Source organism: Micropterus salmoides, unplaced genomic scaffold (genome assembly GCF_014851395.1).
Source record: "Micropterus salmoides isolate LMB-PRFRI ecotype aquatic unplaced genomic scaffold, ASM1485139v1 Ms_hic_scaffold_848, whole genome shotgun sequence".
Taxonomy (NCBI): Eukaryota; Metazoa; Chordata; class Actinopteri; order Centrarchiformes; family Centrarchidae; genus Micropterus; species Micropterus salmoides.
Genome location: NW_024044624.1, coordinates 1 through 21,439, shown reverse-complemented (window position 1 = coordinate 21,439; position 21,439 = coordinate 1). Strand labels below are relative to the sequence as shown.

The 21,439-nt window shown below is 40.5% G+C and overlaps 1 protein-coding gene across 1 annotated transcript; it reads left to right on the top strand.

Annotated features, from left to right (window-relative positions):
- Positions 1 to 1,461: 1,461 nt before the first annotated feature.
- Positions 1,462 to 13,561, top strand: LOC119894695 (transforming growth factor beta receptor type 3-like). Its single transcript, XM_038707343.1, has 2 exons — positions 1,462 to 1,652; positions 13,331 to 13,561. Exons 1-2 carry the CDS (start codon positions 1,506 to 1,508, stop codon positions 13,559 to 13,561), a joined length of 378 nt encoding a protein of 125 aa, XP_038563271.1. The 5' UTR covers positions 1,462 to 1,505.
- Positions 13,562 to 21,439: the final 7,878 nt, after the last annotated feature.

Sequence of the window (21,439 nt, the reverse complement as noted above, 5' to 3'; positions counted from 1 at the left end):
AAATAAAATTTTAGACAACAAGTTGTTGTTTTTCTTATTGACAAAAGAGCACTGCAGTGATGTACCACTGCATTTCTATAACATTGTCGCACCGTTTCAAAAAAGATAAAATGTAAATTGATTCCGCAGAACCAGTGATACCATCTTTTTTTCAGGGGTTTCTAACTTCACACCCACAAATTGTTTTCACTTTCAAACTGGTAATCTTCGGCCCCAGCATACACAGACTGAAATGACATCACTTGAGGGCATTTATCAGAATTTGCGCAGCTTCCTCTGGAGCCACAAGCTTTATACAACTTTTTCACATATGTGCCCAAGACTTGTAAACGGACTTTGGCGTGTAAAATCAGTGGAGTTCCCAGTTAAAGTGCTAACAGGCTCGATTCATTAAAATAAATGTAGGCCATCTACCTATAACATTATTATTTCTGCAGTATAGACTTTGACTTACCAGTCAATTATCGGACGAAATTCCATTGATATGTTGTGCACCCCTGCTATTTATAGTTCATCAAAATAAACTGGTTATTTCGCTCCTTAGACTTATGTCAGAAAGACACAAGGACTTTGTAGTTCTGAAGTTTGTTGCAACAAATGAAGCATTCTTTATAGCAGAGGTTACTAATTGGCCCCAGTCGGCGTCCTCTCCGGACCCCGACCTACAGCCGATTTATTATTGTGCATTACTACCTTGCGACGGAGTGTTTCTATTTTGATCTTGCGCAGCTTTTCTAGCATTTACTGTACTGGACCAATTGCATGTGTTCCAGTTGTCTCATGTGATGCTGCTCAGCCAGTCAAATCTCTGCATTCTGATAAGCATTGCGAGTCGAGTCCGCGAGTGACAAACACACAGGGGGAGAGGAGACGAAAGAGAAACGAGATTTCACATGGCTTTTAACCAAGAATGTACAGATTGTTATATGTACGTTCTTCCCACGGGCAAAACCAGAAAATCTCTTATATCTCCAGTCCTAGCCAGAGCACATGTTTCTCACTGAACCAGAGAAAGTAGGGAAGTGGTATATAAGCGGAAATGAAAGAGAAGACGAGGTATTAAAGCTGTTTATTATAAAAACCTTTTTAGAACACTTTGCAACAGAGATGAGTTTCGTGATACCAAACAAATACGCCTGCTTCAGCACCTTTAATTATTCATTGAGATGCCTTGTACAGTACAGCATGTAGAGAGTTTGAAAGTATGAACTGGATCATTACTGGAGACCATGCTGACGTTTTTTTTTTACCTCAATTTGTCCAGGCTTTACCGGACAGAGTGCACTTAAAGTGTAAAGTCTGGTTCTCCTCCTACATGATTAGAGAAGGTCAAATTTGATCATTCAGAGGGGGGAAAAATGGTTGGAATTGCCTCAATGGATTTGTAATTGGAATATTGATTATATCACACGTTACTCGGCCTAGAGATGATCATTCATACAGTCCTTTTTTCTTCACTTGCAGGGCCGTTGTTTCGCAGCCCTTGTGAGCTGCTGCCGGTGGGGATGGGACACCCGGTGCAGGCCATGTTGAAGAGCTTCACAGCCCTGTCAGGCTGTGCAAGCAGGGGCACCACCAGCCTCCCTCAGGAGATCCACATCATCAACCTGAGAGGACATGCTCCAGAGGGTCCAGACAACACACCGGCAGAAGTGAGTCATCCTTAGTAACATAATTAAATCTTCAATAAAAACAGTCAAGATTAGACAAACTAGTACATAGTACAGCATTAAACAATTCTCTAAATCCATATTCACCATCGGTATAGTAATTTATGGAATCTCAAGTCTAGTGACAGATGATGCCTTTCACGTCATCTCATCTTCTGGTGATTTTATCGTTCAGCCTCGTAAAGAGTGCAAGATCTGCTGCACTCGATATTTCCACTGCCCTCGTTTCCTTTATTTTAACCAGTCTCTGATAACAGCTGCCAATCCTTTTCCCTTTTGCTTAGGGGAAACTTTTTGGCCCAAACTAGACAGTAGAGGCCCAGTCACACTAGAATCACAAAATATTCAGCACTGGAAGCTTGTTGACTAAGGCTAGTTGGTGAACTGTATTTGGTGCGCTTATGGCTGACTCTGTAGGGAGTTCATCTAAAAGACAGTGATTGGTTAGTCATTTAAATGGCTGTACATGGGTATTTTCCAACCACTTATTTGATGGGAGCAGATCTCTTTGTGCACTCATTCAAACTGTCAACACTTCTCCTGATAGCGTTCCTGCAGTTAAGGTCGGTTTTGAAACCACTCCCTGTCTTCAGGTGTTATACAGCATGTCTCATGGCAGGACTTCTCAAAGTTAGCCAAAGTTTGAAGATGAATCATGGGCCCATGGCCTTTGGAAAGGCTGCGTCTGGATTTTAAACTGTCCCAGGTTCCCATCCCCCTCAGTCACAGCAGTGTGAAAAGCAGCATGTATAGGCTTGCCATTGCAATTTTGCTGCTGATGTAGGCTTGAACGTTGCCAGGGCCAAACATACAGAACACACAGTGAGTGTGTGAGTATGCTGCATCAGCAGGTAAATACAGAAATTACCCTCTGGTTTCAGTGGCTGTGCTTGTTTCGAAGCTTTACCACTCTACCACCACTTAAATTATAGATTTCTGTGATCATTGACAACGAGAGGGATTTGTCTTTTGTTGCGATGTGTCATGTTTACTGCACACAATGTAGTGTTAAAAAGTTGAAGCAGTTACAGGGCTTCTTTTACATTTGAGATTTGTCAGACTTCTGAAATTACAGTCTTTGACATTATGTACCGCTGAGCAGTGGTTACAGCAATGATGCCGCAATAGATGCATGCGCAGAAGACAAATTGCAAGGGATGCAATGCAAATGAGGCCCAACATGATACAATATTTAACCCATTTGTTTCTGCTTGAAACTAGGTATTTTTACTTTCATTGTCAAACAGACAGGCAGTGCAATCCAGCTGAAAAGTTAACCAATTAACATTTATTTAATTCTAGTGTTGTTTTGGTTTTTGCATGCATACCCTGCCTGCATGATGAACACATGCATGTCACAGTTGACACAGTTGAGAATTGATTGATGGATTTGTTTCACATACAAGGTCATCCTGTAACATAGACGTATGCCTCTAGCTCTAAAAGGAAGAAACCAAAAGAAACCTATAGGTGCAGTGCAAAGTGACCATGCACTATTCTCAATTATGTGGTCTTCAGTGGCGCTAACAGCAGTAAAAGTCTCGTTTTTGATTGGCTAGTGGGTTTACAGTTGTCTTATTGCAAAGTAGCTTCAAAAGCTGGTGTCTTCCTATGTATAATATACTATTCAAGGCAATTGACCCTTCTCTAAGCCACGCCCCGAATACACAGCTGGCCAATCACAGCGCAACATAGGTCTCGCTCTAACTGAGGTCCGACACTTTCATGGATGCGCTCCATTGACTCTAGAGTATAAGATATGGTCAAACGCTGTTCCTGGGGCACTTGTAATAGTTACAGTTGCTACCCAGAGAGGTTGAAATTTGCTAACGCTAGCTAACTTCCTACTGAATGTAATGTAAAAAAGTCCTACTGTTCTGCTTTTTAATGAATGTAATAATGAATAGAGGCCTTCCCAGCTTTACGGGAACAGTGTTGATCGTTCATATCGTTGTCTTTTGTCTCAATCGTCGGGGGATGCGGTGGTTCACTTGTACTGTGTGATCGGTAGGTTTAAGCTTCTATCTTTCATTTTTTTCACGTCCGTTTGAGTCAGTTTGACAGCCTGAACACAACCTTCAAAGGGTCAATTATCTAAGTAAAAGTTTGTATAATTTCCCCATAAATTTAAGCAATTCTGCCACATCAAAATAAGCTTAGTAATGCAAGGATTTCACGTAGTGTTCCTGTCACTACTTCTTTCAAAACATACTGTATCCTCCTCTGAGTGCACTGTACTACTTGCAGACTACTGGAGTGGGTAGGTGAAAAGGTTTTTGTTGTGGTTCATCTAGTGACAGATTTGCTTGGGTCAAGGTGGATTATGATCAGACACAGTCAGTCAACTGAGAAGATCTGGTAGTAAAACTTGCATGCGTTTATACTGTAGAAAGTTAATATTTTTGAAATCTCCACTCTCTAGAGAGTGCATAAGTGAAATTAAACAAATTTGGACTCTGGCCATTTACATTATTTGCTTTCTTTTTAACAGATGTATAGAATCATTTGCTCTGTAAATGGCCAGTCACAGCATAACTGCTATGGATAGCCCTGTAAAACCTTTAGTTTGAAGGGCTGTGAAATGCATCTCTTCACATCAATTTATCCAGCTGTTGGTAACCCATCACCTCCATGGTCAAGTGAGGACTTTTGTGGAGGAGGCAGAAATCCAGCTGTCTGTTCCCCTGCCTACGGCCTTGGCTGCAGAAGGTCACCCCAGCTCTGGTTGAAATGAGGTGGCCCTGCCGAAGCGCATTCTGTGAGCGAAGGTTTCTGCTTGTGATAAGATAAGATCCCCTAAGGACAATTGGACACTCTGCCCACTCCTACACTGGTCCTTGATTGTATTTCCACCTGTGTCGTGGGCACAGATTGGACACAAGCAGCATCTTCCTAAGTGCTTAGCCTTCAACAAGGGCACACAGTGTGTCATAATACGGTCTCATTGACAAAATCTGCCCCTGATCTTTTGTGACAGGAAGAGGAGATAATCCAGTGGGGGAAAAATGATTTACTCACTCCTTTACAACAGGGGCAAACAGCAACCTTAGCTCTGTCCAAAGTTAACAGCATCTACAATACCAGCACCTCCATACATAAAACGTGTAAAAACTGCATGTTGTGGTTTTACGAGGAGGAGCTTTATATTTACTATATAGACACAAGAGTGGTCTGGATCTTCTTATCTAAATCAAAGCAAAGCGGAAAGGTTATTTTCCAGTATGTTGAACTTTTCCTTTAATTTCTGAGTTATCATCCATTTTAGTTGTCAAATTTCAAAGTGTGCAAGTTGATTTCACTCTCTGTAATGAGTCTTCCCATGTTTGCTTTGGCATGTGCATTTGCTTATTTTCAAAGTAAGCAGAGAGGTGGCTGGTCAGTCTGTAATTATGTAAATGTTCTCCTCAACCCTCCTGATGGGGGAGGAAGTGGTGTCCAGGCCACAGAACAGACTGCATTTGGATGTTTTGTACGATGGCCTGCAGGACAAGGGTTGCCAGTGGTTGATCTTTAGCTGTGCTGGACTAGCTGTCTGGGATGAGGGGCTGCTGGAGAACATGATGTGCCCCAGTGACTCTTTACTAAGTGTCCGGAAAGCCAAGCCTTGCCAGGTAGGGAAGTAAATCTGCTATTGCACATTATGTGTGTGTGTGTGTTGACTATTGTGGATGGAGGTGATCACATGGTCAGTTTCAGTTTTATACACACAGAGGCACACACACATCCTGCAGCTGCGATGTGTGAAGCCCGCTTCACATCTCTTGCACACGCATGTGTGAAAGTCGCAGCTCGCAGTTTGTCCATATTTTCAGTAAAGACGTGAGAGCAATGAATTGTTTCCTGCCTGTACCAGTGAACCCATTCAGTGTGGGTATTAAATAAGGGATATGAACTGTTCCACAGCTGGACCTGACTCAAAATACACACTCTTGGCTCCTGGCCAATCACCACACCAAAGCTGAGTTATTAAGTGCAACAGAACACCTCAGTAGTGACTGAGCGTAGTGCTTCGACTGGCATATGCTCACATTTACTGGGCTTGCAATCACCACCACCAGAATAACACACCAGAAGGAGAAAATATGGTAATCGTTCATTCATGTCGCCTAAAGCTAGAAATATCCACAATAATATTTTGGATAGTATTCTCATGATGTACAAGCCATGTGTTCAGATCTGCTGAGGTGAAAGTATAGCAGTCCGTGCTTGAGTGTTCCTGAATCCTGCTCTGCCGCAGTTCCTTTCTATGGGCAGATAGCTTTACTTTTTGCTAAAGTAACTGCTAACTGCTCCTATTTATAATGCTGTTATAACAGAATTAAAATTAATTTATATATTTATTGCCTCATTTATATATCAGCATAAAATAATTAATTTAGAAATGGGTTCAGCCTACTTTTGCAGGCGTTCCCTTAAAGAAATCAAATGACTAAAATCTCAGCTCGCATGTTTTCTGCCAAATATTAGCTTCTATTGCTCTTCATTTAGATTTAAAGCTGATGCATGTTTAGGTGCAAGTTTTGAAGAAGACTCTACAGGCAGGTTTCATGACAGAGCACCAACGTCAGGAAAAATTATACCTTTGTCTGAGAGGGTATGATAAACCTTGCAAAGACTACGTGCAGCTCAGTTTTTACTAAAATGCTTTTTAGGGAAGGCAGTGTTGGGATGTCAGTCTGTCTGTTGGTCAGTTGGATGTGCAGTTGGTCCACCTCTTTGGTTCAGACTGAAATATTTAAAAAAATTTGGACTATTTTATCATACTCTGGATTTTTACTCAACATTTCTTGTAGACAGTGGGCTGTTTGTTTCATAGACTTTTTTCCGTAAAATGACCAGTGCTGACACTGGCTCGCCTGGATAATAATTTTTATTTCTTAAGTGTTATTCACATTTGTCTGAAATAAAGAGTGATGATGTCTTCAGCTCCAGTGGTCCTGATCAAAGTAACAGAAGCCTTACACACTTATTCCCGTGTGGGCCTTTAAAGGAAAGACAACTCAGGATGAGAGGCAGTATCCTGGACAGGACTAGTGACTAGTGACTAAGACTAGATCACAGCAGTGTGTGTCCGTGGGCAGTGATTTCCTCAAACAATGGTAGAATAATCGTCACATTTTCTCAATATTCTATTAGATTGTATAAAAATGATCTTTTAGAGCAAGAAAACAAATGAGAGTTACAGAGAGATCAGAGTGAGCTGTGCTGTAGCCTAGACATGCTGCTCAAATTTCATCCGAGCTTTAAACCGCTTGGGATTTTGTGGCAAAATATATTTTCGTTGGTTGAGAATTGACCTGAAGGTGTTGGTGTTTTGCCACTTAAGCTCTACCAAAATAATGACCTCACCCTGAAGTGTTCTTTTCTGTTCCCCCTCTTCTGGTTCAATGGTGTAGGTATCAATTTTGAACATTTTTCCATGTGTTTTTTCTGTCACATGCTAAAGTGGCCTTTTGCACTTTGCTAACAAGCCACCACCACCCATGCCTTGATGTAAAGGTTGGCACTATGGCAGACACTTAGTTCCCCAGTTGCTGCAAATTGTACAGCAAGAATAAGCAAATTAAAAAAGAGTCCTGTCTAGGCACACAGTCGGACGATAAAAAGTAAACAAAAGTATCTCGCATCGGCCATCTTTCTTTAATCAGTTAACCGAAGGCAAACATCAAACACAGCCAATGGCTCTGAATCAGAGTGAGGCAGAGCAGATGATTGTTTTATCAGCTGGAATTTGCAGATATCTTTGACTGTTTGAGTGACTAACTGGAGAAGCTCAACAGACACAAACAGCTGGCAAGTGATATGAGGTGAGCTCACACACAGGACGAGAACTGCACACTCAAAGCCATCAGTGCTTTTACCGTAAAACTTCAATTATTAGCCGAGTCCCAAATAGCCGCCTACCACGTTTACTGGCCTGGTGTGGGAACACATTCTGTCTGGTTTTTATAGAAGTTCTTTGGATATTTAAAACCTCTTAAATCCCGCCGGGTTGCCCGTTTTAGCTGCTTATAAGCTGCTTAGATCGTTAATACAAATATTAATGTTTAAACCTGTGATCAATATGTCAGTATGGACATGCTGCACATCGTTAGATCAGTTTGATTCTCCACAATTCAGTCGTTCAGTAAATTTAACGGAAACAACGAGCCCCAAAGTGTAATTCATATAGATCTACCAGTGTAACCTGCACGGGACAAGAGATGAAAAAAAAAGAGTTACCTTTGAAGTTGATTATTATTACTCTGTAAGGGCCCATTGATCAAAAGAATCAAAACAAGCTTTTCATAATATAATATACTTTCATGTGAAGTCCATCGCTCGCTAACTTCTGCCACACTTTTCTCATCCTGCACAGTGTTTTTTTCGTTATGTTGCTGCCTACAAAATAAAAGCGCATAAGCTGTCTGTGACTGAGCTAGATCAAATGAATGACGTGTTTTGCTTACTGGGACTCGTTGTTTTAAGAAGTCTGTTCTTTTACAACATTCAGCATTGGGAGGATCCATCGTGATGTTAAGTTTGTATTGCACTCGGAAAGTGGAAGCTAGCATGCTAGGCTAGTTACTAGTCATCTCTTGCACTCTTAGCGGGCCGCATTGGCGCTACCAATTGCTTTCATGACAAGGAGTAACAACAGAGTTTTCCCATGGCACTTCTCAGTCTCAAGTCTTACATTCTTATCTGAACTTTTTGCTAGGTTCACAGTTAAATTTAAAGCTTCTTTAGCCTTTTTTGTAGCCTTAATGTATTCCACACAAATGTAGGCATAGTATTTTGTCTACATACAAATACAAATTTGTTCCTCTTGTTGTTTTTACACCACGTTATCACAGCGAAGCTCTTAATACATACAGTACATGCTGACTTTTTAGCATTTTTGTTTTTATTTCAGTTTGACTTTTTTCTCATCTTCTTAAGAGTAAAATCTCTCTCTTTCTTCTTAAGAGTAAAATCTCTCTCTTTCCTCCTGACCCCGCCCCCCTGCCTCGATGCCGTGTTATTTTCTTCAGCATGTCCTGCCATTCTGCCATATCACTCAAAGATTGTTATCCCATCTCACTTTGGCGTCTTTTCAGGCTGTTTTCTTGCACTTTGGCATTGAGCTGAGTACAGACAGATTATCATCACAGTTCAGGGGAAAGGCTCCAGGTAGCATCCCCATCGCACTCAAATATGTGGGTGGCACTGATAAGAGCGGTCAACAGGCTTTTTGGTCCGGCTCCCCTCCATCACTTAGCTCTTTTGCCCCGGCACCCCTTCCCTCTGTACACCCTCAGTGATCCAGAAAGAACCAAGATCCAGACAGACAAGACACACGCACGTATACACACGCACATCAGATAACGCAGTATGATTGGTCCCAGGCAGTGTGCCTTTCTCCTCTTGGAGCCATGACTTTTCAGTTCTTAGCCAGCCCTCTTTGTTTTCAACTTTTGCAATGTTCCAGGTTCCATTGCCTGCTACAATCTTGGAAATCAATCTATTTTAACCCATACTGATTCCTATATAAACAGTCATTGTTATTCAGACCCTGTTCAGTATCTCTCGGTTTCATGCCATTCATTTTGTCGTTGTTGTTGATTATTATTTCCTAGGAGGGAGAGTGTGTTCCTAGATTAGTCTTACTTTTTGGCTGATTAAAGGAGGTTTTGGGTTTTCTCTGAATCAACAGTGATCATCAGTCACTTAATTACCTCTGTCAATAAAGGAAACTGCAAGGACACAGCTGAATTGATACTGAGCTCTGACTGCAGGGTGTCAGTGTTTGTCTATGAAAGTATCACATGACAATGTCGACGCACAGTGTTTATGAAGCACCCTTGAAACTTTGAAAGTGTGATTTTTGCTTGAAAGGTCTTGAAATTGCAAACATATGCTCAAGACAGGACAAAAACAAATTGACATTTACAATTACTGTCACAGGCATCATTAGGTTCCAACCATGTGGCTTTGTTATACAATAAAGGCTTGTGTATGATTCATTATTTGGGTTTTCATTCCAGTTGGCACTGTGTTTGTTGTTGAAGCTGATCTAGAGCTTAAAGTTGAAGCTGTATTGTTTTTTTTTTTAACATTTCCATTGTTTACACATGCTACCACCACTAGTGGTATGCGCTGTGATGTGCCTTGTTTTTCCTGCTACAGCTGTCGTCCCCTGTGTGAAGTGTAATTTCAGTAACACGATAGGTCTCCATCCATGACTGCTGGCAAATGCATCCCATAACTGTAATGGACACTGGACCCCCAAATCCCTGTGCCAGCCTCCTGATAATCAATCAGGCGTGGCCTCCCGGACCCGGCAGAAACTCTAAGCATGGGGACAGTAGCAGCACCAGGGAGAACTCAGCGCCACCTGATCCTTGTGAACACCATTAGAGGCACTTTGATGCCTGGTGTTTCTGCACCTCTTCTCTCCACACCCTGGCTGTGTGACAAGGTCTGTTGCTATGTGCACCAGTCTTACCCAACCTCCGTGGGCAGAGATGCACACCAGCTGCTGTTGAATCCTGATCATCGCTTATGTTGTGAAACCCAGCTCTGGTCAGAACAGATAAAGCTTGGTAGTATCACTGTTTACTTGCTAAACCTTGAATAACAGCAGATATTAATCGCAGTTTTCCCTTTTTCAACGTCAATGCCTCTTGGCACTTACTCTCCTTAGTGCTCTGTTTATGTTTATGCTTTCAGGTGACTCATGTCTTCTGGAAATGTTTCTGTCTGGGTTTAATTTCCTCATCTTTTACAACTCTCTCCCTCACTCTCCCTCTTCTCCTGTCTCCCGCTTCCATCTCTCAAAGCCAGCGCCTCAAAGCCAAGCCAGGTATGATTATATCTTGGTTGTTGTTATTCTCAGAGGAGCGATGCACACGTTTTTTCCAGAGTCTGGACTAAGGGAGAAGCAAATATGTAAAAAAAAAAAAAATTTAAAAAGGAGAGAGAGCAGTGAGTCTCTGATCTGTTTGTTTGGATCACCATCCAGTTTGCCTCGTAGATAACTGTTCAGTAATTTCTACCATTTTCTGCTCGCAGAGGGACCTTTTTAATGATTTTCGCAGCACTTTCATGGACCACATCACTAAACACTCATTTGTGTTGTTCTCCAGGGCTTACATCTGTGGAGGACCGATAATTAGGCTTTGATGCTTAATGTTCACTCTGTCTATGCTGTTGGTGTCTCTTGTTAAATGGCTTCATGCAGCATCACAGCGACAAGCCTTTGAACGCAGAGTATAAGCCAGAAGATGAATATCACACTTTATTAGATAGAATAGATCTCTTCTAAGGGAGACTGGAGTCTGGCATGCAGTTGGCTTGGTGAAGCATCAATTGTATAGATGTAACAGAGGGAGATGTAGCAATATTTTTCATATCTTGCCTACTAAGTAATTGCAATTTTTCCGTTGATTATTGTCTACGCAAATAAAGTTAACTCAACAATAAGATACAATGGGTTTGTAGCTGTAGCTGCAGTGTTCTGGAACTTTGAACAGATGTACTTTGCCCAGTTGTCATGCAAGTGTTGATAAGCATATGTTCCCCCTTTTTTTCTGAGCACACAACGTTGAACTTTTCCAATGTTTTGGGAAGTACCCTTTTTTGCTTTGAGAGTTAGATGATTTATATGAAGCTAGAGCAAGCAACCAATTACCTTAGCTTAGCATGAAGACCAAACACAGGGGGAAAGAGCTTGCCCGTCTCCGCCCAAACATGACAAATCCATATACCAGCACCTCTAAAGCTCAGTAATTAACATTACACTAAAATTATACTAATTATATTAGAACATTATATCTCTCAAAAATAGGTGGTTTTATAGGGAATTACACACTGTAAGTATTTCTTGGTCCTGTCAGTGACTCCATTGGTTTCTGCCCATTGTCTGGCAATCTCACGCTGATGACAGGATAGGTGGATTAAAGATCTTGATCTTCTTTTAAATAAAGGTCTTGTTTCCATGTAAAAGTAATTAGATACAATTCTATTGTTCTTAAACTTTAAGTGAACTTTTTTCAATATGGCAACATTTACCAATTTAGCTCACATTTTCTAAAATATTAAATATTTATTACACTTGACAATCTACCAGCTGGTAGTAATTTAGGTAATCACTTCACCTCAAGTCCAACTACTGAGGGAGCTAGATCAGTGACCACCTGGATTGTTAATCTAGTGAAAGACTCACCAGTCTTTTTGAACAGCAAAAAATGTTTACCTCTTACTGGTTGTTAAGATATTGTTATTTCTGACACAGCAGATTTAAAAATTGCACTGTTAGCACTCAAATTTCAGCCCCTCTCTCCACATATGAAGTGTGAAAATATTATATAAGAGAAAAATGGAAAATATTGATGGATGAAAGAAAATGTTTTACTCTGTTCAGTTAGTATTTAGTCTGGGTCAGAACCCATAACAGACTATTACATAAATGGTTTATTTTGTCCTTAAATCAATCTTAAAGGGTGCAGTATTTTTTGTTGATTACTGCTTTTTAATTTGTAGTGAGAGAAATAAAGAGTGTAGCAGAAATGCGTTGTACCAGAAAAATTGTAATGGTTTCCTTTAATGATGTAGATCTTCAACTTGATAAGATGTTACACTCCATAACCACATGTAAACAAATTGGTATGAATGTTCTCTACAGAGTTTCATGGTTCTAATTCATTCAAACACTCCTCATAATCACCATCATGTTTTGTTCCATTAAAAGCGGCGAAGGGCAAATATTAGTGCAAGCTGTGCAAGTTATTATGGGTTGAATTAGTGATATACAGGCTTTTATTGCTGGCACACAGGATGGGGCTAATATGATTAGTCTGGGAATATAGAGGGGAGGACTTTTAAAGGACAGTTTCTGACAGACTAAAATACCCTCTAGAGTATCAGTTCTCGTCAAAGCTGGAAAGAACAATTGAGAATTTTTAACAACTCCTGAGTAAGCTTTGGTTGTGGAGATATTTAAAAGTTACATCTTATCTGTAAAGAGGGTGATGGAAAGCCAGATCCTTTCTTGAGATGAGTGTGAGTTCAGTCCATGCTCAGGCCATGAACCACCTGACTTGATGTGGTCCAAATGGCCCTGACAGGTCTAACAACTGGAAACAAGAAAACAACAATTTAAGTGCCAACACGTCAAGTTTGTTTTCCCCGTCTCACTACCAGACTGTGAAAACCTATTTTAATGGCAGTCTGAGAACCAAATGCGTAGTGGCATGCTGTAGAGATGGTAACAGAGACCCGCTACTTACTATTTTTTTCCTCTGTTAACAAAGACTCCACTGTGTGAAAGTTCAGATCCCGCTGAGGCTACATATCAGAGCTAAGCAAGCGCCTTTTAGGGAGAACACAGCATGCTGTCTTTGAGTTTATCAGCAAAGTGAGTACATAAACAACCACAAAGCCTGATAAAGAAGAACAATCTACAACATAATAACCCTGCAATTACACCAGGATAGTAAGTGTATTGCCTGATTGATATATTGTTATATTTCAGTGAACATGAGAAGATCAAAGCTTTGACAGTTGCACAGTGTAGCTGTGTGACTGATCTTATGGTGAATTTTCATGCCTGTTTCTCTTCCTTAGTATACAGATTTTTTTTAAACTGTGAGTTGTTCCTTGTGACTCCAATCTGTTTGTTTTTTTTCCCCCCTTACCAGGTTGAGCTGCATCTGAAGCCCATCCAGTCTTTGCTGCACCACCAGAAGCCACTGGTCTTCGTGCTCAACTCCCCCCAACCACTGATCTGGAAGATCAAGACAGAGAACCTGGCCCGGGGCATTAAACGTACCTTTCATGTGAGTCTAGCATCACTAAAAGCCTTTAAATCCTACTTCCTTCAACCGCGTATTCATTTCCTCACATGCTACACTGTATTCCCATTTCAGTAGTCCGCTTCTCTGAGAAACACATATAAATGAAATAAATTTTCACACACCACAAGGGGTTTCCCATAATAATGTTTTGATCTTGATGGCATGCATGCACAGTCAGTGTGGTGAGGCATTAATCTCTGTTACACATACATAATGTTTCATCTGTGCATACTTATTTAGCTACAGCTGTGCACTCTCCTCAGAACTATGCAGAATGATTCTTAACATTTTCTTTTGTGTGACTGTAAGATAATTGTGGAAGCAGTTTTAGATGAGGACATGCTTGATTAATATGAATACTCTTTGATTTAGATCAAGTGATTTAAATTAACTCATACCAGTATTCCCCTCTCACATCTTGGTGTAAAATGTATTTATCTAAAAAGATGAAATGTGCTTTCTCAGCTTTAGTCACTCTATAACCACAGGGCTGTATCCCCACTGCCTCCCCCCTCCTCTAAACAGTCCTGTTGATAGCTTGGCAGCTGTTCAAATCTGACAGGGCGTATCCATATACCACAAAAACCCTAACAAGAGGGAATGTGTGGTAGCAAACACTAAACCACCAAAGCTCTGCTGAGGAAGGAGTTGATCTCTCACCTTCTGATATTTGCTCAAATCCTGAATCATCTGCTAATTTGTTTAAATAATCATAATCTTAATAGTTGCGTTTGGTGACCAATCTGAGGTGCAACTGATCCAGATTTGTAACAACTTTAAAAACAGAAGTTATCAATGACCTAAAGTGAGGCTATGTAGCTTTTTCAGAAAACCACCCACTCCTACCATGTGGTAGTTACAGTACAGGGGCACAGTGAATTTGCCTTCATTTCACAACATTCACAAGAGTCAGTCAGTTACTTTAAAGATGTCTTCATGTTACTTCTTCTACATGCAAAACTGTAGTGGAAGCAAAAGTAAAGAATAGTCAACAAATCAGAAAAATCATCTATTTTAAATTAGCTAACATCAGCCACCATAATCTGTTGGTCAAATCTAACCAAGTTAGGTTGTTGCAGAAAAACTTAGTGTTTTGAATTTAGAACTGTTATGTTTTATTGTTTGTGAATTATTTTTTTCTTTGTAAGAGCAGGAAGGTGTTTTTTTTTCTTTTAAATTACATTCTCTTTCTTTGGAGTTGTCAGCAATATCAAAATAACTCAACAGAGGTGTATGTTAAGTCCAGGGTACATATGGGGGAGGATGATGAGATGATTTGATGAGGGATATCTCAATGTAGCTGATGCCAGGTTCCCTAGAGAGCCAGCCATATTTAGGAAAGGCACCATGGGGCCTCACAGGGAAACTTAATAAATAATGTAAAAATGGACTGTTTCAGTGCCCTTGGGAAAATCATAGCAAAATGAGATATAGACGCCTTAGCTTTGGCTTAACTATAGTATATTGCTATGGAGACTTTTTCTTTGCCTCTATGTGCTCAAAAGGCTTTTCTAATCATTTTTCAATTGTATGTTAACAGTACAGCATTCTGCAAGAGTGCAGTACCAGGTTCACAAATTATTTCCATATGTAGTCGGGTGTTTTCTTGCTTACTTCTCACACGCAAAACATCCCTCCATGAAAGCTAATGTGCCACGGAGAAGAACATTGCAGAATTCTTGTGTTATGCACAGGCTTATATATACACATTCATGTACACACTTATTATATAAAGAGTCTTGTGTTTCACTTACATATTCTTTTTGTCCCAGCCCCTCCTGACATTTAGAACAGAGCATTAATATACCTCATCGAAACAACATTAACCTTTTCTAGGCTTATCTGACATTTGACTTTCATCAAGCAGCCATATTAGTTAATCAAAACCTCTGCACTAAGAGTACTATACACTAAACTTTAAAAAGTAAATAAAGAAATGTTTATTTTAAGAAAATTCTTAGAGAACTTAAGAAAACATGTTGTTCTAAACAAACATTTTGTTTAGTTCTTGTTTGTGAGTAGGATGATAGCTTTCAGAGAAATACACAACATGAAGACATGAGGCCTGGCTCTCAAATAGTTATTTTAATTATTATTTCCTGTAGTTATGGAAATGTTCTCACGTCAAAAGAAACGGGTACATTTCATGCAGATGGATGTGCATAGTTCCTGCTTCTATTTTCCTAAACTGTGATAATGTGTGGCTAGTGAGATGGGTGTTTCTGTAGTGAGCCGCAGGTCAACATCACAGTAAATGTCTCCCCTTGTCAGTGATGGCAGACAGAAAACAGCTGACAACCATCATTAAAGCCTACAGTCCAGGCAGAGCTGTTGCTGAATGTCTAATGATGTTGGACATCAGTGCTTTTGCACTGCAAAGGGTCTTCGCTTCTTCTTAAACTCATGTGAAAAAGAAGTTGCACTGAATATACTTTTTAAATGAATACATCTCAGTATTAGCAGAATGTGTATTTTCAGATACATTTACAGTAACTGCACATGCTCAGCTATTCATCTGACTGAAACAAAAATACATTTTCTGAGACAAAATTCAGGTATTAGATTTCTCTGTTGGCCCTTCAGTATGATACCTGTCTGACACATAATTGTAGTTTTCAAGTGGGGGGAGGAGAGATAAAAGGAAACTTGAAGAAAGAGGCCCCTCCTGAGTTAGGTGTTAAGTATTTTGTGGTTGACTGACAGCACTGAGCCCTCTGGCAGTGCAAGCTGTTGGTATCTTATCCACTAGGCTGAGTGCACATGGCCGTAACCCGGAGGAGTCCCAGACGCTGCTGCTTTTCTCAGGTTCTCTCCACAGTGACACCTCTTTAACATGCCACACAAGTCAAAGAACACATGCCATCCTGCTGGAGGAATAATCATCAGCCTTCACTTCACTGTTAAAATTCACTCTTTTCGTCAGTAATAAATTGTAGCTGTTCGCTTAGCCCTGCCTCCCTTATTTACTGCTACGCCTGTCAAGCTTCCCGTTCATTCACGGCACATATGCACTTTACAATAATAATCACACCACCTTCAAAGGCTTTTGACAGGCTGCTCGGATGCTGTTGGTATTTGGGTCATCTCCGATGAAAAATTGAAGGTCAGAGAGCACCCCTATGACGATCAAGATGGTTTTATCTTCGTACGGGCCCAGCTGATGTCCTCCTCCTGTTTTCTGAATAGTCTCCTGGTGCATGGAGCCGTGGTGTTCAGAGTCGTAATGTTGTCCATGTAAGCTCTGCAAGGTGGGAGGCACGAATAATGTCCCCCATTGTGATCAGCAGTAGGCATCCCACCATGATGAGAGCCTTTCTGGATTCGATCTGGAGCCAGATCATGCCCCCAGAGAGCCCTGATATTCCTGCCTTCTCTACAGATATATTGATTTGTGCATAGATTTTACCCTCCATGTTTAGCAAGGAGATTGGTCAGAATTGGCTGATGTTCACTGCATTCACCTCCTATGGGATCAGGGCTTTCCCAGAAAGTAGTCAATGCAAGGCCTCCATCTGTCTTCCATAGCACCTTTTCTTTCCCTGGTGAATTCTCAATCCCAACTGTGATTTAACTTTCATACATCCACAGACACATGTCTGCAGTCTGTGACCGAATGCTGCAGCGGTAGCTGTGACAATTCCTGTGGTTCTTGGGCTTGTTGCTTATAGTAATTTCTGTCCAGTGTCTGTTGCCATGATATCAGTTGATAAGTAAATAGTAAGTTTTCAAACAATATGTTTTTGGTTTCAGACAAAGGTAGACAAAAGCAGGCTTCTCATTTCTAGCTGGCTGAAATGACAACTGTTGCTGTCAGATTTAATAACTGTGGCTAGCTAGCCAATTAGGCTAACATTAGCTCCATTAGTATTTGTCTAAAACATTAGCCATGCAAAAGAGGTCTCAAATATGCACTTGATGGCTACATATGTCTTTTAGCATATGGTACTATGCTAAAAGACTGTGGCTACAGTACAGGCTATGAAAAAGGCAAAAAAGTCAGCATCCTTACCAGTTAATGATTAATGTAGAAGGCATTTAAGTAAACATAAGCCTGTCTTGCTGCTTAGTTTACATACTTACTCATTCTATTTAAACTGTGTTTTCTTGTTTTATATCCATTAAAAGGCTTATAGGTTTTAGGATAAAGTGAAATGTTTGGCAAACGCTATTTTGGGATGGCTGTTATTGCTGGAGTGTAAACTGAGCTAAAATCTCAAAAGGAGAAGGTACAGAGCTTCTACCGTCTCTAAACTCTGATAACAACCAGCACTGGCTTCCCCATAGGGGTAAATTCTACCTAGTGGATGCGCTAGTTGTGAGGTGTTTTTTAAAGAAGAAGATTTTTATGTAACCTGTAATCCCACCTACTAACTAAAGTAAGTTAATAATGTACTCTCTTTACTCCGTAAGCTAGTTAGCTAGACATGCTAACAATTGAAGCGTACGTTAGAGCCAGTAAACAACAGCTGTTGCTAAACTACGATTGGACAATTGTTTGGGGGAGGGGTTTTGCGAATGGACAGTTAAATTAAAAACTTGGATCGGGCCACAAAAGTACTTCCAAAACTTCCTGATCCATGCCCCTCGGTTGGAGACGTTGTTGTAGTGGGAGCCTAGTCAGAGTCAAAATTAACTGGTTTTGGGCTTAATACTTCAGAACAGACACCTATTGCCAGACCTCCCTCACACTGCCTTTCCATTGAAGAGGCTGTTTCTTGGGACTAATTGGACTCTGAATCAGACCTGCCAGTCCTTGTTTCCTGGTCCAAGTTCTCTGGGCTCCGTGGACACAGATGGGCTGCCTGGAACAGATTCAGATACGCTGAGCACTCTGTTGCTGTTGGCCACTGGACCCTGTCGTCTTATAAAATGCCAGAATCCAGACTTGTTGTAAAACACGTTCTCCGCAGTACTCCTTGTCAATCAGCAGCAGGCGGGAATCTTCATGGGTCTAAAATGACATGAAATATGAACATTGAAAGCAGGCCAAATTTTATTTTACCAAGGGACATTAGGATTCCAAGTGATTGTGCTGTGTTGACGTTTTGGCCAAATGTATACATTTCTTTTTGGGGCTTAGGGGATGAGGGCTATGTTGCATCTCTGCTTGAAAGGCTTTATCTGGATCAAATGTTTTATGACTCTTGATGGAACAACACTGTAGGCTTATGTTGCCTATTGTTTGTTTGCCAAGCTTTGCCTTTTCACTCCTGTATTTCCTCGATTAGTTGAAGGCTTAGTTGAGTTATTTCACTCTCACACACGAGCACTCTCCTCCGTGTAATTGTTAATGGAAAACATGGGTAGCCACTATTGGTTTTTATTTGGACACAGGAATGGCAGAGGAACGCTCCAGAGTGGCGCTGAAACATATGGAATTGTTTTCTCCTCAACAGAGCCTGCCAGTTCACAGGATCACACGCACATTTGCAACAAGCAGCATGAATAGCTATCCATATCCCAACAAGAAATATATGCACATATCGCCACAAACACATTAATCACATTAATATCACCGGAAAGTTGCAAGCTCATATTATCTATCAACTCGTTCTGCACTTTCCATCACCCTCATCTGTTTGCAACACCTCTTAATTTCCAAACAACCTTTAGTGATTTCTCATGCTAAGGGTGTTACTCAGTAAGAACCCAGTGGAGGATTATATCTCCATTATAATTGATCTCAAACATTTGGCATGCTTTCTCCTTTTTACTGCACATATGGCCAGAATATGTTGATGCTTATAGGCAGAAAGGGCAGGACATTTCTGTTAAATGTTTTGCGCCATATTGGATACTCCCTACTAACAGATGTGCTACAATAGATAATGAGGAGAAGTTATCTTACAATTTAAAGGACGTTTAATAGCACTTTCAACAGATGTAATAGCAAATTAACACTGATTATTTTATATTAGTGAAGACAACAGTTACCATTTCACTTGCAAGTAACATGCCTGCCTGCAAATACCATTACAAACACGGGTACATGAATTTCTACCGTTAAGAACATGAAAGCATGAGTTTCAGTCCCCTTGGTATGTAACTACATTCTTTGTTTTCACTCAACTGGCAAGTCTGAGGAATTCCTCTTAAGTCGAAGTAATATCCAGTTTTTATGTATTTCTGCTTCAGAACACATTACAAGGCCTTCACAGCTAACAAAATCTACCTTCAAGACAGTTTTGGCAATAATAGCAATAGATTGCTTAATAAGAGATGAGCTCTATTTTCATATAGTGAGGGTGTGCATTACTTGGCAATGGGCTACCACTTTCACCTCAGAAGAACTCTAGATTGGCATGAGACCTTTGCTGTAAGCACTGACTGGTCACAAGGTCGACATGAATCCAACACACAGATCTTCAGAAATCTTTATAGGATTTTCTGATACAAGAATAAACAAATGGATTGATTGGCCTAGTTTACCAGATTTCTGTTATTTCACTAGTTTTATTCAAATTGAGTAAAGCTTTTTCCTTCATGCGAGTACATTACCAACAAAAGTAACAAGATTTACAGTATTGAGTGGCAGCTTATGTAAAAAGTATGCAGTATAGTATATTTATATTAATATATTTTATGCCCATGAAAGAATTGGCTCTGCTTTACAGCACTTGAAGACCTCTATTTTCCTGAAATAAGGCAAAAACAGAAGCAAAATCTCCAGGCACTTACACAAATGGGCGTGACCAGCAACTTTTTGTAATTTTGGTGGACGAAAAGTGCAGAGGCTGAGGTCTCTGAGGAAAAAAAAAAGTTCACCTCCGTGAAGCAGCTGAAGTTCCAAAATACAAATTCACATCACCAGTGCGATGTGTTAGTATGAACGGACAGCTTATGGATAATAATGCTGTAGTTTGCTGGAATATCATCACAACTGGTTATAGTTGTGCAAGCCATTAATAGGCTAATTAAAACATGTAAACTCAGTGGTTCTGCTCCTCCTGTGAGTATTTGAAAACAACTTATGTCTTTGAAGTGCAATGAACATAAACAGGTATTTGCAAAATACCAGTCCTGTTATCCAGTGGTGGTGTCTCTTCACAAGATGTGCCAGATGTGCATAAAGTAAGCAGGGTGGAATGATCCACTGAAAACATGGTAGGTGTTTCTGCCACCACGATTTGCACTTCATCACATGCAGCACATTTTTATTTATTTATCTCACTTATTACCTTTTGCTGCTGTGCACACCAAAGTATTCTGCACTTCTAGCATTGTGCACTTCACTTCCCAGTAGCAGCTCTGAGTCTATGTGTAGTCATAGGTCAGGTCATTTATTAAGACTTGATTTAGAGATAATTGCATAGTGCATGAAATGCATGTATCATTTCTGGCTGAGGAGAAACGTGCCTCTGCCAACTAAAACCACCAAAATTGCATTTGCGATATTAGGTTTTCTGAGCAGGATTTTACGCAAATGCAATTTCATGCCAAAATGAGCACCAAAATTGCACTGCGCCACCTAATCAGCATAAATATTTGTTCCTCTCCCCACACTCGGTGCAAACATGTTCATTTGGTGCCAGAAAATTACCAAACAGGCGCAGACCCCAAAAAAATAGACTTGCACAAGAGGAAAATTGCATAAAAACTGTGTTTTTCCCTAGCACTGGCTTTGTGCCTGCAGGAAAATAGAGCCCTAGTCTTTTTGGTCTGTCAATGAATGCAACAGCGGAGACAGAGAGAGAGAGTTTGTTAAAGCCCAGAGTGGGTCCCTCACTTCCCCATTTCACATTCCTGAGGTTTTCAGTGCTCTGGAAGGCCTGGAGCTAATTTGGCTTTCAGGCTTTCCCCTCTAATTCTTTGTGACTAATTACAGTCGTATTCCCGCAATTAAACTGATAAACTCTGCTGAGCTTGGCACAGTTAGCAAAGAAACCCAGCCCCTCCTCACTGGCTCAGGGAACCACCTCTTCGGCATCTTTCTATCTGTTACGTCTCGGCGTG

Bases quoted from the DNA above. Each gene is read 5' to 3' on its own strand.
- LOC119894695 (XM_038707343.1), top strand. From the start codon at position 1,506: ATGGGACACCCGGTGCAGGCCATGTTGAAGAGCTTCACAGCCCTGTCA. The intron at 1,653-13,330 runs GTGAGTCATCCT...CCCCCTTACCAG, and splicing joins CAGACAACACACCGGCAGAA to GTTGAGCTGCATCTGAAGCC.